The sequence below is a fragment of the Camelina sativa genome, chromosome 18 (genome assembly GCF_030686135.1).
Source record: "Camelina sativa cultivar CO46 ecotype springtype chromosome 18, ASM3068613v1".
Classification (NCBI taxonomy): Eukaryota; Viridiplantae; Streptophyta; class Magnoliopsida; order Brassicales; family Brassicaceae; genus Camelina; species Camelina sativa.
The window spans coordinates 15,372,432-15,389,330 of NC_141897.1; the positions used below are offsets into that span (position 1 = coordinate 15,372,432).

The 16,899-nt window shown below is 31.7% G+C and overlaps 2 protein-coding genes and 1 long non-coding RNA gene across 29 annotated transcripts; 2 read left to right on the plus strand and 1 right to left on the minus strand.

Moving 5' to 3' along the window:
- Positions 1-5,225: 5,225 nt before the first annotated feature.
- LOC104761239 (low-temperature-induced 78 kDa protein) lies at positions 5,226-8,149 on the plus strand. The gene is made up of 5 exons (XM_010484279.3): positions 5,226-5,427; positions 5,543-5,725; positions 5,818-6,390; positions 6,480-7,811; positions 7,911-8,149. The coding sequence occupies exons 1-5, from the start codon at positions 5,382-5,384 to the stop codon at positions 7,997-7,999; spliced, it is 2,223 nt and encodes a 740-aa protein (XP_010482581.1). The 5' UTR covers positions 5,226-5,381; the 3' UTR covers positions 8,000-8,149.
- A 1,898-nt stretch (positions 8,150-10,047) lies between these two features.
- LOC104761240 (transportin MOS14) lies at positions 10,048-14,095 on the minus strand. 27 transcript variants are annotated; one of them, XR_015589304.1, is made up of 13 exons: positions 13,957-14,095; positions 13,429-13,639; positions 13,106-13,159; positions 12,848-12,995; positions 12,713-12,768; positions 12,279-12,362; positions 11,819-11,859; positions 11,433-11,525; positions 11,195-11,322; positions 11,012-11,052; positions 10,845-10,920; positions 10,582-10,709; positions 10,048-10,438 (listed from the first exon to the last, which is right to left on the minus strand). XR_015589304.1 is itself a non-coding variant. In XM_087500006.1 (12 exons), the coding sequence occupies exons 7-12, from the start codon at positions 11,820-11,822 to the stop codon at positions 10,286-10,288; spliced, it is 582 nt and encodes a 193-aa protein (XP_087356132.1). In that variant the 5' UTR covers positions 11,823-11,859; positions 12,207-12,362; positions 12,713-12,768; positions 12,848-12,995; positions 13,106-13,159; positions 13,429-13,639; positions 13,957-14,095; the 3' UTR covers positions 10,048-10,285. The 27 variants fall into 27 exon arrangements, 10 of the variants coding, with proteins under 10 accessions (XP_087356132.1, XP_087356127.1, XP_087356131.1 ...); XR_015589299.1 differs by lacking the exon at positions 12,713-12,768; XR_015589302.1 differs by having other exon boundaries at positions 11,012-11,322.
- LOC147922937 (uncharacterized) lies at positions 13,985-15,657 on the plus strand. The gene is made up of 4 exons (XR_015589305.1): positions 13,985-14,359; positions 14,696-14,761; positions 15,118-15,236; positions 15,328-15,657. It is a non-coding gene; the product is annotated as an uncharacterized LOC147922937 (long non-coding RNA).
- The last annotated feature ends 1,242 nt before the right edge of the window (positions 15,658-16,899 follow it).

The following is a 16,899-nucleotide window of genomic DNA, read 5'->3' on the forward strand; positions in this document are numbered from 1 at the left end:
ATACAACTCAAATTTGTATTTAATAGTATTCTATAAATTACAGTTTAATTGTCACCTTAAAACATGTGCACTAAAAATTTTGGTATCATAACATAATTGTTTTATATCCTCCAAAAAATAATAGAAAACAATAATTTCAAAATTAATTCGTTGTTAATTATATTATATATTTTAAAATAATTAGAAATAGAGACAATTTATACAAACAATATGTATATTAAATTTGATACACTTTTATTTTTATGAATTATTATTAAAAATTTAGTTACACTTAGAATATAAGATAAATGTTTTGTGATATCTTGTTAATAAATTATTTTAAAATTGACTTATCATGTTATAAAATTATTTGTTGTTATTTTAGATATGAAAATAAATTAATATATAGGACAACATAATTTATCTATCAAAGTAAAGTATTACACTTTTTTTTTCTTAGAATACTTATCAGTTTTTTCTTTCCAAAAAAACCAAACTATAAATAAATTAGTTAATCATAATTATTTAATGAACATAAAAGAATTAATTAACTTTGATATAACTAATTTTCCTATTACTATAAAATGGTTTCATATATTTCAAAGTAAAAACTGAAACCAAATTAATTTATGATAGACTAATTCAATATAAAAGATTTTATAATATATAAAAACTCACATTATATTCAATAATCATATATATTGTATTAAATACACAACTCAAATTTGTATTTAATAGTAATTTATAAGTTACATTTTGATTGTGTTTAAATTATATGTACTGAAAAAACATAATTGTATCATAACATAATTGTTTTATCACCCTATGATATAATAGAAAATAATAATTTCAAAATTTAATTTATTGTTGATCATACTATTTATCTTAAAATGATTAGAAATAGAGACAATATATAGAAAATAAAAAAATATATTAAATTTCACACACTTTTATTTTCATGAATTTTTATAAAAACTGGTTAAACTTATAGTATAAGATATTTTTTTTTGTGATATCGTTTTAATAAATTATTTTAAAATTGACTTATTATATATAAAACTATTTTTTCTTAACTATTACTTTTAGATGATGACAATAAAATTAAAATACAGGATGTCATAAAATTATTTATCGAAAAAATTAAGTAAGATCTTACAATTTTCTTTCTAGACTACTTACCAGTTTTTTATTTTTCGAAAAAAACAACAAATTATAAAAAATATAAAAATATAATTTATCTTAACTAGTTAACGAAAATACCATATATAGTTGACTTTGATATAAGTAATGGTCGTATTACTATAGTAACATACAGTTTAAATAATTTCAACAATACATTGTAATAAAAAATATTTAGTAATATTTTAAAAAAAATTATAAAAAATTATTTAACATATTTGTATTGTGCAAAAGAGGGCAAAAATGAAAATGTTCAAAAAAAATTGTGTTTTTGAAAAATGGTATCTCAAAAAGGATATTTCTAACAAATTCTCTATTTACTTTAATATTTCTTTAAGATATATATATTAACAATTACATTTGTACATTTCAAATATAATTGAATAAAAAAATTATTTTATATTTCAAGTTAATAATGCATACATAAACCACGTATCACGTGAACTACTTTCTAGTATATTATATGAGCGTTTTTGAATCTTGTCTCTCGCCTCCGATTGTAGATTCTAGTTGGGGTTTTTTTTGTTCAAATTCAATTTTATTTCCATATGTGAAAATATGATGGAGACCTACATCGCTCTTTTTGTTGAATTAGAGAGTTACCTCATCGATGTAAAGCGTTCCACCATACTATTCATGAGGCCATGACCACGTTGCCACATGAAAAGACAAAAACAATCCGTGACCTAGTTTTATATAAACATATGTTGTTTATCATATTTAACTTGTGTGAGCATTTTGTGCAGACTATTTTCTACCAAATAGTTTTTTTTATTGAAAAAGTAAATCTTAAACAAACACATGGGTTTCAATATTACAACCTCACAAATGAAAATAAGAAAATAAATATCTTTAAAAGCAAAATTTAATAGAACACTAGGTTAGATCCGCGCTATGCCGCAAGATACTTTTGTAACTATTTTTAGACATATCAAATTATTGAATTTTTTTCTTTCGAAATTGGGTTAATTGTAAAAAACAATGGTTTATCCAATAATAACATATAACAATGCACTAATAAAATTACAAAAAGAGAAATCTCAAATAGCCTAACTAAACCTAATGTATGTTCTTATTTTTTATTTACCTTTTGTGAGAGATATATAATTGTAGTTTGAATTTGTTGTATTTTTTTGTAGTTTATACAAATTTAACCACATAATTGTTATATAGTATTTTTTGTTGTTATAAAAGTTATTATTTGTTAAAGTACATAGACATATTTTTACTTTAGTCTTGTTTTGTGTATTATTTAATACTTTCTCTTATTGTCCATTTTTAATAATACAATATACAAAATGACTAAATTATAAACTCTAGACTCCAAATACTAAATCATACTCCTTAAAACTATGCTCTAAGGTAAAATAGAGAATCCAAACCTAAAAAAAAATTTACAAATCAATTTAACACATTGTAATTATGCACAAGAGGACAAAAATGAAAATAACCAAACAATGATATTTTTGAGAAGGACTATCTGTAAAAGGGTATTATTAACAATTTCTCATACTATTATACTTACGTTGAATACCATAGCAAGTAGGTTGATTGTCAAAGTAATTTTTTAGTCAATGATTTTAAACTAAAATATAAAACCTTCAATTCTGGAACTTAAAAATTGTTCAATTTTCCATTAGTTGGTGTTCTTATATATGAAATCACTATCAACACTAATCTCAAATTTTATTTTATTTACTTCTTCTGGGAGATATATTAGTGTAGCTTGATTTTATGGTGTATTATTTTTGTAGTTTATATAAATTTAATCACATAATTTTTATATAGTTTTTTTTGTTCTGCGAGAAGTTTTTTTTTTCTTCTAAAAATCTAATTGGTTTGTTTTGTTTGATAATAATTCCATGTAAGTCAATATACACATACATAGTTTTACTTTAGTTTGGTTTGTGTTATTAGTGGTTAATCTTAATTTATATTCTATTTGTATTATATTGTTATTTTATTTGTATTATATATATATATTTGACTAATATTATACTTTACTAATATGATACTTATGTTGAACTGATTTTATTATTATACTTGGTTAACATTAGTATATTTTAAAAAATTATAAATTATTTATTAATTTATTTTAAATTTAAGCTATATATTTAAACCTTTGTTTTCTGAAAATATTATTATTATACTTGGTTAACATTAGTATATTATTATTATACTTGGTTAACATTAGTATATTTGGAAGATATTGATACGATATACAATGATTAATATAATTAGTTGATATTGTTATATTTTTGAAAATTGTAAGTGATTTATTAATGAGAATTTGTTATAAATGCCCTTTTTAAGATACCTTTTTCAAAAATACCTTTTTTGAACATTTTCATTTTGGCTTCTTTTATACAATTAAAGTATGTTAAATTAATTTTTAAATTTTTTTTTAGGTTTGGGTTCTCTATTTTTACATTTAGGATATAATTTTTAGGGGGTAGGTTTTAGTATTTGGGTTTAAAGTATATAATTTTTTCATTTTATATATTAAAAGGGGTATTTTTGAAAATAGACACCATGAAAAGGTATTTTTGAAAAATGACATAAAAAAATGGTATTTTTGAAAATCTTCCTTTATTAATGTAGTTTAAATTTAGACTATAAATTTAAAAATTTGTTTTCTAAAATTATTGATGATTTTTATTATTTCTTATAATTTAATTGGTTACATAATTTAAATGATGTGTTAGTTCCTAAAAATCTAGAGATACTGATTATTATTAGCTGAGAGATATGAGCTGTATTAATGAAATGTTTTCATTGGTAAGCAAATAAGCTGATGTGTCAGCTTCTTCTTCAACTAAAAAGCTGATGTGTCAACACTCTGAAGAGCAATCCTTCTATTTTTATTGTATTGACAGATAAGCTTCAAATCCCGGATTTGGATTAGTTGGACGAACTGAGCCAATTAATTCGTCGGTAACATGGGAAAGTAAATTATGTAAATCAGCATATGCACCTGTATCTCAGAGATAGTGTAGCATTTTCTAAAACAGTTTTTTAAGTTAAAAAATACACAGGTCGGAAATCTTCAAATCTCTTTGCCGTAGTCTTTTATTGATTCATCAATTTTATTCACACAAGATTGAATGAAGATATCAGCTGCCAATTTATCATTCATCTGTACAATAGACAAATGTGGCCTAACAGATCATAAATTTTTGGTGGTTTAGGGCAAATGCCCCTTCCTCTTCATGTTAAACAGACACGCATGACGAAATTAAAAGGCCTAATCTAAACCATATTACAAAAGATAATAATAAAACATTTATGGTTTAGCATTAGACACATAGATGAAGTATATTATATTGTGTAGATTATTTTCTTATTGGTTGAATTGTGTCTAAATAGATATTAAATGATGTTTTAGTTTAAAAATAAACAAAATTAAAATGATATCTTATTTTGTGTTTACACTCCTAAAAAATCATATATAAAAATAGAGAAAGTATATTCAATAATAAATTTTAAAATTACATTCAACTTTATAGCAATTTGAAAACTACAATATTCAATGAAATTTATGATAATACCATTTTTAGTATAGTATTTACTTTTTTTTTTCAATATGTATCTAATAAAAATGCTTTCTCCATCTCATACATGAGAGAGAAAGATCGAAACAACCATGTCGTCTTTCGAAATCAAATGAGAACGATCTGCCATTTTCTTTTATGAAAACAGCATGCAGTTGGTATCTCAAATACGTTTTCCTAATTATGAGAATGATGTGCCATTTGTTAACAGCCCCAATTCCCAAAGTTTGTAAACGTAAAAATAACCACATGATGGGCCAGCCAATACACATCGACCAACTACTATTAATAGAAACGTACGTAAGGCTTAGGATATAGTAATAAATAAAGATCATACCGACATCAGTTTTTCTAATTTAAAAAACAAAAAACAAAGGAAAAAGAGAAAAAGATCATACCGACATCAGTTTTTCTAATTTAAAAAAACAAAAAACAAAGGAAAAAGAGAAAAAGATCAAGCCGACATAGACACGTGTTAGAGAGCCAAAGACTTTGACGTGACACCAAGAAACAGATGCCTTGTACGTGTCCACTGTTCCCTCTCAGTATCTCTATAAACTTTAGTGAAACGCTCTTCTGTTTCACTCAAAATATGCAAACTCGAAAACAATCATCAGGAGGAGGAATAAAGAGTCTGATTACATCTCTCGGAAAGAAAAAAATATTTGGAAGATGGATCAGACAGAGGAACCACTCAAAACACAACAGCAGCACCCAGGTATATATTTTTATTTTATTTATTTTATACACTCCAATCTCAGAAGTTTTTTATTTATTTATTTATGTGACATTCGTTTTAATTTACTTGATTTGTCGTGTTTTGTGTAATACAGAAGAAGTTGAACATCATGAGAATGGTGCGACTAAGATGTTTAGGAAAGTGAAGGCAAGAGCTAAGAAGTTCAAGAACAGTCTTACTAAAACTGGTCAAGGCCATGAACATGATCACGATGTCGTTGATGATGATGACGACGACGAAGATGATGAGCTAGAATCAGAAGGGAACAGTGCACATGGTAACTTTTTTTTTATATAATCTTCCTTCTATTATTTATAATCTAAATCTTATGTTTTTGTAACATTAACGGTTTTGTAATTGTGTATGCAGGTGTAACAGGTAAACCTGCGACTCTGAGTCATCCCAGAGAAACTAGTGTTCCAGCACCGGAGGAGATTGTTCCACCAGGGACAAAGGTGTTTCCTACTGTGTCTTCTGATTACTCCAAACCAGTTGAACCTGTATCTTCTGATCACTTCAAACCAGTTGAACCTGTATCTTCTGATTACTCCAAACCAGTTGAACCTGTACCAATACATGATTCTTCTTACGGACACGAGTCTTTGTTTAATCATCCAAAAACGACGGATACATCGGACAAGGAAGAGATCAGAGATGTGCTAATTCGTCATCCTGTGTCCGAACCATCAGATAGAGAAGAGAGCAGAGAGACTCATCATGAGTCATTGAACACTCCTGTGTCTCTGCTTTCTGGAACAGAGGATGTTTCGAGGACGTTTCCTCCAAGTAGTGAAGATGATCATCTCGGTGGTCAACAAAAGGTCAACTTCGAGACTCCTATAAAGATCGAGGATGATCCAGCTGTTCCAGTAGGAGGATCAACAGATTATCTCAGTGGTGTATCTAATTACGAATCCAAAGTTACTGATCCCACCAAAACAGGTTAGATCTTTGACAGTGAGATTTAGGATTGTGTGTTCTTAGGGTTTATGAATGTGTAATAACTGTGTTCTGTTTTGTGTTTGATATAGGAAGTGGAGAAGCTGGAGTACCAGAGATTGCTGAGTCTTTTGGTCAGATTAAAGTAACAGATGAGTCTGCTGATCAGAAACCAGGACAAGGATTCGAAAAAAACTTGTCGAGGAGAAGCAAAGAATTCAGAGAGTTCGATCAAGACTTCAACTCTGTACGCGGTAAGGACTCGCCATCGAAATTTTCAGGTGAATCAGAAGCTGAGCTTGAAAAAGATTCTTCGACAAGAAGCCATGAATTTGATATGAAGACTGAATCTGGATTGGACAAGAACTCTCCATCAAGAAGCCATGAGTTTGATCTCAAGACTGAGTCTGGACTCGACAAGAACTATCCAATGGGTTTTGGAAGTGAATCAGGAGCTGAGGTTGGAAGAGATGAGTTTGATCAGAAGATCGGATCAGGAAGAAACGAGTATTCGCCGGAATCTGACGGCGCATTAGGAGCTCCGTTGGGTGGAAACTTTCCGGTGAGAAGCCATGAGTTAGATGTGAAGGAAGAGTCTGGAGTAGTAGATAAGGATACGCCGACGGGATTTGACGGGGAACCAGATTTTCTAGCTAAGGGAAGACCTGGATACGGCGACGCATCAGAAGAGAGAAACTCACCGACGGCGAGAAGTGATGATGTAAAAGTAGAGACTGAGTTGGGAAGAGAGTTATCGACGGAGACTCATGATGGATTACTCGCACCGGAGCAATCTCGTCCTAAAGAGAGAGATGAGTTTGAGGAGTCGAGAGATGATTTTGAGGAGACTAAAGATGAGACAAAACCTAAGACTTACGCACAACAGTTTGCTTCAATGCTAGGTTACTCCGGAGAAATCCCAGAGGGACAAAAAACTCAAGCGGCGAGAACTGTTGATGATGAGGATGAGAAATTGACTCCGGTTAACGTAAAGGATGAAGAAACAGAGTCTACCGTGACGGGGAAGTTACCTTTCTCTGGAGGTGAAAGTGGAGTAGAGGAGACGGAACAAGTGGAAAAGAAAGATGTGTCCGGTAGGGATTATCTCGCGGAGAAACTGACACCTGGAGAAGAAGACAAGGCTTTGTCTGAGGTGATTGCTGAGAAACTTAAGATTGGAGAAGAAGAAGAGAAGAAGGAAACCACGAATAAGGAGATGGATGTGAAGGTGGAGAAGACCCCTAGCGAGAAGTTATCGGTAGAGGGAGAACACGGTGAGGCGGGTGAAGAGAAAGTGGAAGGAGGAGGAATGGTCGGGATGATTAAAGGATGGTTCGGTGGTGCTGCGATGGAGGAGGTGAAGCCAAAATCGCCACATTCTGTTGAAGACTCTGAGTCTCCACAATCACTTGGCACAACCGTTGGTAAGAACTCTCTCTTCCTTGATATGTGTTTAATCTAAGATTTTGGTGTTATTTCTTCTTTTGTGTGTGATTTATTGAAATGTCTTGTTGCAATGATAGGAACCAAGGGGTTTCCGGAGTCCAGTGGAAGTGAGCTAGGAGAGACTGGCGTTGGTGGCGGAGTTGTGCCTGTGCAGAGGGAAGTTTGAGAATATGAGAACTAAGATTTGGGTTTACTTTGAATGTTTCTATATTATGTTTGATGTTTTTTGTTTCGACTTCGATGAATTATGATGTATTATGATGTAATCCTTGTTTGTGTGAAAGAGAAATTTGGTTAATAAATTTGGTTAACTCTAGATGCCTATAACTTCAAAGTGGGCTGAATCATAGTTTCCTTTCAAACTTTAAAAATATTCTTTGGAGTTCACAGTATAAGATTTTGTGGTAATTTGAATCTCTTCCATGAAAGAGTATAAACAACAACCCAAAGATGACAAACATTTGGAATTTTGATATATTTCCGTACTTGTGATTTTGTTTTCTATCTAAAGCCTTTCAACAAAAGAGATATCAAAATATATATCTTACTGAGTAAAATCCACTAGATGACATTTATATACGTTTACTAGAGATGATAAATGAAATGTCTTACTGAATAAAATATGTTTGTCGCCGGTTCGAGGGACGACGCTTGGGAAACACCATATAAAATGCTCTGGTCCTTAGTCTAAGAGATAGAACGGGTTTAGGCCCGGAACCTCTTACTAATTCAAAAAAAAATGTTTGTTTAGCTAGAGGGGTCATGAAAATGGCTATAAGAAAAGCGTTTGATGATTCAAGATAGCAAAGGAATAAAACCAGCATAATCAACCAACTTGCATCACTGGTAGTCTTTTTAAAAAGGTAATTTTGTGTGAACTATTTTGTCAATGCATGCATAACCATTAGGTCTGATAAGCTTTTTTTTTGTCACTTTGACAAGACAATATTCCTGAGATTAGCTGAGCTTTATCCTGATAATTTTAGTTTAGTGGAACGTAGTATCTTGATCATCAAATAAAAATGAAGTATATTAGAAATTTAAAATTTACAAAAAAGTTGGCAATTTTTATGATATTTTATAGAATATTTTATATCACTTCAATTTGAAAAAACAACATAACATTTTTTTTATAGATATAAGTTTAGGAAAAAATTCAAAATTTTAAAATATATATTATTAATTACTATCAGCATATATATATATATAAGTAAATTTACATAATTATTAATTTTGTTTTTTTGTAATGATTATTAATTTTGTTTTTATTAGAACTATATTTTATATAAAAAATTTTAAAAAAATATTATTTTATTATTTTATCGAATTCTTTTTTTACAGTGATCCGACTCGAAACCAAAAATATTTATTAATTTATAGATATTTTACTATTAAATGGTTTATATATACGCATAAAAGGTATAATTGAAGAACGTTTGACCAAAAAAAGTTATAATGAAAGAACTAGAAAAATCTTGAACATTCAGTGTCGTATATTTAAAAATGATATCCAGCTGAATATTTTCAACATTTTCAGATGTTAATGAAATGCTAATTAACTCGTCTATAACCACCATGATAAGAGTGTTACAAGTTATAACTATAAATCTAAAACATAATGTTACATCTATCCAATGCCCTTTTAGTTTTGGAAAGTGTCATAACTTTTACGAGTATACGTGAATTGCGATGAGATATGCTAATAGATAGCATCATGCAATAATTTGTTTCCTTTTCTTTATTTTCTTTATTTTTTTGTATGTGTAACTTAATTTAGATAACCAAAACGAAGCCTCGACTCGAATACCTAAAAGTTTGGTTTTTGATGGTTTTTTTCTGGTCAAATTGGAGTATATTAACTGATATGTTTGTCAGCGAAATGAAATGTTGATGGTTTTTTTCTGGTCAAATTGGAGTATATTAACTGATATGTTTGTCAGCAAAATGAAATGATATTAACTTCTGAACTTTATTTCATACATTAATTGATACACTTTACAGCAAAATATATAATAAAAAGGAAAAAAAACGGAGTTACACGATACTGCCAAGTGACTGCAGAGAATCTTAAGAGTAGTATCCCCTCCCAGAGGATTAACGCTGTGTCTATTGATACGTCTCCAACGGCTGGAAAATGTCACAAAATTTATCAGTCAAATTGGAATGACAGAGCATGAGGCAATTTGGTCTCATCGGAGATGATTGAGAGCACAATTAGTAGTAACATCTCAACATGTGTTAAGAGGAATAAGTCCATCAAAAGAGACATTACGAGATACAGCACCCTACCAAAGCTAGGTGACTCAAACAACCAAATAACCTGAGAAGAACATTACTTTATCTGCTTCAAGAAACAAGTCTAAAGGATGGCAACAAAGGGAGAACAATAGTGCTAAGCAGTTCAATTAAGAAAATCCAAGGTCAGGCTGATCTATTTAGAAAGCTCTGAGGGCTACACTTCTGATCTCGAGAGGTCTTGATCTTCTGTAATGTTGAGAACAAGCCATAAACAGCTTTGATTACCATATCTAGTCTGCTTGATTTCCTTAAGGTCCTCATATGACAGGCCTTGAGAATCTTCAGGATACTGAACTCTGAAGCCAACCTGTGAAGGGGAACCAATGGATAGGTGGTGACATAGTATGCAGAGCATACAATAACCCATATAATATAGTTTCCACCAAACGATGATCAATCAAATAAAAATTTAGCCATCCATCATTTTCCAAAAGAGCAATATCATTTTACCTCTTTGTCAACATAAGTTGAAGAATGAAGACTGTGCCAAAAGTTGAAGGTCGTCGAGGCTATATCAAATTCTGGGTGTGAAGTAACTTCCAGAAGGGCATGCACAATAACCATTGATTCATCTGAACCTAGAGGCCAGAAATAGTACCTTCGAATATATTAGATTACCAACTAAAGCATTTAGCGCACCCAACTCAGTCAAGGGACGTGAAACACAACACTTAAAACAACAAGGCAGAGTATCAGAAATTGAGGCTGTATACCAGTAGCTATCAGTTCAACATATGAATCGCTTACGTCAGCGAATGATCGACCAATGGCTTTGACATCTTCGTCATCCTGTAAGTAAATAAATTCTAAGAGTCAAAAGAAAAAGTTATAATCACATGCCAAAATTATGAGGGACATTGTAATATATACAGAAAATCACCCTTAGCTTCCTACTATTTGATGCATCTCATAACCTTTTTTCTTAGTAGAGTCCAGGCGCAACAGGATCAGAATCATAGCCGTTCAAGCGGCAGACCAGTGAAACAGAAAATTTGTGAACTAATGAAGCACATTAAGCAGATTCAGCCACCAACTTGTATCAATAAAAAAAGGTAAACAGTACCTTTGAAGAACCCCTTAGATGGATCTTAAGACGTAAAATCTGAGGCACAATAACTTGAATCAAGGGTGTTTGTGCAGAAATACCACCAGAACTTGGTGATGTTGTGTGATGTATCAATTCAGAGATAACTGCGAATTTGATAATGAAGTCTATCTATTAAAACTCTAATATTGAATTCTATAATGAACACGCATCAAACACTAATTTCCACAATTCAATAAGAAAATCTTAAGCATACAGTTCAAACGAGTATATATTAGTCTTTCCAACAGGTAGAACTTGAGAGAGCTGAATGCACCAATGGATGACAGGCAAGCACTGCTCCAGGAATCTTGAAAAAGACCACCACAAAGTTAATAAGCTAAGTTGAATTGGTGAAAATAGTGAAGGCTAGCTAGTAGAAACCAAATTTTGTCCAACAAAAAAAAAAAAAAAAAGAAGCTAGTAGAGCAATGAATCAGATAACCTTAGCTATGTGTCAAGAAAATTCAATATAGGAAATTATCTGTGACCCATATTAAAACAATTTACAATCTGATGAACTCGCAATGAATATTTCTAATCTAGACGAGCTTTTGTTCTAAATAAAAACTGGAAATAGAAAAGGAAAAGAAAAGTGCATACCCATGCCTAAGACGGAGCCAAGAAGCAAATGCCTCGAGAACCTGAAAAATCAAGTTACAAGGCAAAATTTACAATAAGTGACTTCTTGCAACACCAAAGACACTAGCTGATCCAGCACACAGGAACACCGGACATTATTCAGAAGCTAACCATAATGCAAGACGAAATATAAAAATTCTGGCAGGTGAGTGAAAACCTAAGATGCAATCAAGCTTTTACATGAAAGTTGCAAAAATACTTTTACAGGGCAAACATAGCAAGCAAAAATCAGTGTAAACTAAGAAACGCACATAAATGCATTAGAAACATAAAAAAGGTTATTTCAAAGTGATATACAGAGGGAGCATGGAAAGTGAATCACAAACTGTTTATTGAACTATGTCATAACTCTATATTGAAGATAAGCTCTGACCGGTTCCTTAAGTTCAATTATATTTAAACATGCTGTTAAGATACTAACTGCAGCTTCAATTTGAGAAGTAAGCTCTTTTTCGAACTGGCGTCGCCGATCCAGATGAGTAGCTATTTTGTAGTTAAACGTTTCCTGGCCGTAGCAAGAAGGACAATAAAAAAATGAAGAATCAGATAACCATCTAGAGTGAAGTCAAACATCCCTAACGGGAATCAGGTCAATAAAAGGGAAAGATGAAAAGATGCAGCAGAGTTTTAGGAAAAAAATAATAGAATCTTCATTTGATTACAAATAAACTAGATACAATTTTTGCAAAGGGGACCATGCAAAATAGCAAGTTCTTGTCCAGCCAATACTTGAGGGATTGAAATAACACTTACAGAGTAACATTAGAATGCTACTCAAACATAAATACACTAACAGTAAAAAGATACATATATATTTTTACCAAATAGGTCTGCCCAATTTGAGGTCAGCAATACCAGAATAACTAAGAAGTAAGCAGATCCAAGCCAGACAAATATAAGGCCTTTCATACCTATATAGCCGGAGACATGGATTCACTTTAATTTCTGAGTGAGATAAACACTAAAACAAAGGGTTGAAAAATACTCTACCTCGGGCAAAACTGTCAGGAGTTCCAAGAAGCCAGGCACATATTCAGGATGCATATTCATCTCATCCCTAAGCCAGCTAACTATACCACCAATCTCCCCAATCTGCCGCAGGAACATGCACCGCCAAGGCAGCAACAGCAATACTAATCTACAATACAAAATACTTAAATAAGATAACTCGACACAAAGTAGATGACTTTATACGCACATCAGAAAATTCCCACATATGCATAATGGAGAATGAATTATGAAGCTTACCTGGGTTCTAACTTGTGGGGGGCCTTCGTGGAACTTTTTTTTTTTTAACAATGTCTGCATTTCAGAAAACAATGAAAGTCAAGTTTTGCCGGGAACAGTAAGGAAGGACTTATCCAATACCAACCATACATATTGCACCTAATAATAGGCCAGAAAAATGAAATCATGGTAAAACCTAGATGCCAGAATACAGTAGGAAAATAACTAGTTCAACTGAGTTTTCCTATTACATTATTGTTCAAAGGAACATACATACATACATAAAAAAAAAATTCAGAAACCCTAAAACTCATGCAAAATTAGTTAATGGAACAAAGACTTACCGTTAATGATTCGCGTAGCTTTCTGAAAAGCCCCAGGTGGCAGTTCCTTCATCAACCTTCGAGTAAGACAGACTAGATGTGAACAGAGCGCAGTCTCCAAGATTGTGAAAAATAAATAAACGATTTACAGAAAATTTTCAAGTGCTGAGAACAGAAAACTGAAGTTTCCAAATATGCTAGAAGAATCATGAAGGAAATTATTATCCGCAACCTAGAGAATACAATACAACAGTACAGAGTAAGAAACATTGTGAAACTGCTCCACCAAACCTTAAACCAAGCAAATCGTTTTTAACTAACAAGGTGGATCTATTCATACGCCCTACACATACTACTTCAACCAGCTACAGAAGAATGCAAAATTTGAAAGACCTTAGATGTACTGAAAATTCCAAGCGTACATGACCTTAAAATGAGTGAATCGAAAAAGTAGCTGGGAATCGAATATTAAAACTCTAGCAAAACCCAGACAAATCCAATCCAGATTAAAAACCGAGTGTGATAAAATTAAAAATTTGAAAAACTCGCCTGCCAAGCAATCGAATCGAGAGGGTCTGGAGCCAGCGACCAGCTTGCACACGCACGGGCATGATGCTCGTGCATCTGTGCAGATAGAGATATCCAGATCCGAATGACGAATTCTAAAATATTGCTGGTTCGGTCGGAGCCTTCGATTAGGCGAGTCGATATTGATGACGTGGCTTAAATCTAGGCTGTTTATTTATTTTTCAAAATAAAAAATCACAGTGCCTGCCTCCTCCTCTCCTCCTCTTGTTAAGTAATCAAATTTTCAAAACATTTCACTCTAACGGAATTTGCCATTCCCATTCCCGCTCCCTGAACATCTTCCTCCTCCCTCTCTCTCTCTCTCTCTCTCTCCCCCCAATCCAATCTCCATCGAAGAACCCTAGCTTTCTCCAGCTCGTTACAAGTAAATTTCTATTCATCTCTAGCTTCGATTTCTTCTGTAGATTCTAGTTTTGTTCATCTGACTCTGATAGCTTCGTTTTAGATTCCGATTTTGTTCATCTGACTCTGATAGCATCGTTTTAGATTCCGATTTTGTTCATCGGATTCTGATAACTTCGTTTTAGATTCCAATTTTGTTCATCGGACTCTGATAACTTCGTTTTCGAGTAGATTCTGGTTCCTATTTTTTTTTTTTTTTTAGATATCATCGTCGAGTCTGTTTAGATTTCAGAGTCTGATATCTTCGTTTCGTGAGTTGAAGACTCTGATTTTTTTTTTCTCTTCTCGCTTTGTGTAGTGGATCGTGTAGGAGGAGAGGAGGACGAACTGCGATCGTCGATTCCTTCGTTTCCTGGAGATTCTGGTTAGTCCTTTTTGTTCATCGTCTCTGATTTTTAATTTTGCTTTTTTTTTTATTTATTTATTGAGCTTTATAATTGGGGCTTCGATTTATTATGTGTTTCCGGTATATTCTGGTTTTTTTTTTCGTTTTTGTTCATCGACTCTGATTACTTCGTTCCTTTCTGAAATCTTCCTTTCGTAATTCGTCTCTCGCTTAGTCGCTTGTTTTTTTTTTTTTTGGTTTGGAGCCTCCGATTTCTTCGTTTGGTGTGGTAGTTTTGCTCATCGACTCTGATTACTTTGTTTACGAGTTGATTGTGGTTCGATTCTGATATCTTCATTTCGTGATTTTGAAAACTCTGATTTTTTTTTTTGTAGCTCTTCTTGCTCAGGCAAAGTTTGTCATCTCTGAATTAGAGAGTGACATCATCCATCTAAAGAGCTCCATTTCAGACTTGAAACTTCTCTTGACTGATCAAATGGACATGTTGGAGAAGGTCCTTCCATCAGAAATGTTTTATCTCTTCATGAAATATTTCTTAATTTTTGTTAATGTTTTCTCACTTCATGAAATATTTCTCCACGCAGATTCAAACAACTCTAAGCGAAATATTTTCCCGGCTCGACTTTGTCCACCATACTATTCACCAGCCAATGACGACGTAGCCATCTGAGAAGACTAAAGCAATCCGAGACTTAGTTACAGCTAGAGTGGCGAGTGTCCACGCCCGGCCCACAGGGGAAGCCATTGAAGCCAATGATGCGGACCTTTAATTTTAAAGGCCTTTTTACATAGAAATCTTTTAAACAATATATATGTAAAATGCATTTTTTTGTGGGTAGGATATGTGTAAAAGCTTTTTTACTTATATGTAAAAGACCTTTTGTTTTTGTTGAATATATCAAAAGTCTTTAAAATTGTGGCCTTCTATAGAAAACCTAAAATTTTAAAACACTAGCAAAAAAAGGCACATTTTAAAATTTTTGCATAGGGTACTCGTGAATGTCGGGCTGGCACTACGACTCAGACGAAGTGCTGAACATTCTGACGGAAATGAGTCCAGGTCGTTCCCTTGAAATGGCTACGAAATGTGTCTTTGAAGAGGGTATCAAGTGGGTTAAAGAATCTGCTCGGGGAAAGCTGTTCAGAAACTAGACTATCCTTCTCTTCTTACAAAAACAGATGCATTTACCCACCTTGCTTACATAGAAGATTGAACTCCACTATCTGTACATATCTTACCCAAATAATCATACTAATGGAGTATTAAAACAAAAAAGATAGAAATTAAATAAATGACAAGGTTCTCATAAAACCATATAAATACATAAAATATATGAGACATATTTATCGGAATATCATACTATATATTTCTTATATGTTCGATTATATTTGGATATCTATTGGATATCGGTTCGGATCGGATAATATCTGATATCCAAAATAATGAAAGCCAAGAACCGATCGATTATTTCCTTAATATCGGTTAGGTTTTAATTCGCTTACTTCGGTTCAAATATGGTTCGGATTTTCGGATTTAGATTTTATGCCGAGACCTAATATTAAGTTACGTCATATTTATGCATGGTAGCATGCATTGCTATGTGTAAGAACATATTACCATTGGTGTTATTAAAAGTCAGGAAAGATAGGCGTCTACTATGTCAATTATTGTGGACAAATTTAATTGGTGTGGAATTCACATATATATATGTATATAATAATTATAATAATAATAACAATAATATGTATACATATATATATATATAATTTTAATATTTAGAAAAACTTTTTTGACAACAAATTAGACAATAAATTCAAGGATTATAGAAGAATTACTTATACAATGATATACATAAATTCAAATTAATTATTAATGATATTGCTTCTTTTTTTCTTTTCTTCAAAATATATTATATTAAGAGATAAATTATATTTGCTATCGTATTTTAACGGTCCATAAAACTATCGAAATGAAATTGATATATTTGGAAATTAAAATTTTACAAAAAACTTATTTATTATGTTAGACAGTTATATACATAGTATAATATACCACTACAGTTTTTTAATTTATTTATGAAAAAACTAAAAGCATACATCAGTACATCAAGATATATATATATATATATATATATATATATAATTATTAATTTATT

Bases quoted from the DNA above. Each gene is read 5' to 3' on its own strand.
- LOC104761240 (XM_087499998.1), bottom strand. The intron at 11,323-11,432 runs GTATGCTTAAGA...TCAAATTCGCAG, and splicing joins AATATATACTCGTTTGAACT to TTATCTCTGAATTGATACAT. The intron at 10,921-11,194 runs GTACTGTTTACC...ATTTACTTACAG, and splicing joins ATCTAAGGGGTTCTTCAAAG to GATGACGAAGATGTCAAAGC.
- LOC104761239 (XM_010484279.3), top strand. From the start codon at position 5,382: ATGGATCAGACAGAGGAACCACTCAAAACACAACAGCAGCACCCAG. The intron at 5,726-5,817 runs GTAACTTTTTTT...TTGTGTATGCAG, and splicing joins AGAAGGGAACAGTGCACATG to GTGTAACAGGTAAACCTGCG. The intron at 6,391-6,479 runs GTTAGATCTTTG...TGTTTGATATAG, and splicing joins TACTGATCCCACCAAAACAG to GAAGTGGAGAAGCTGGAGTA.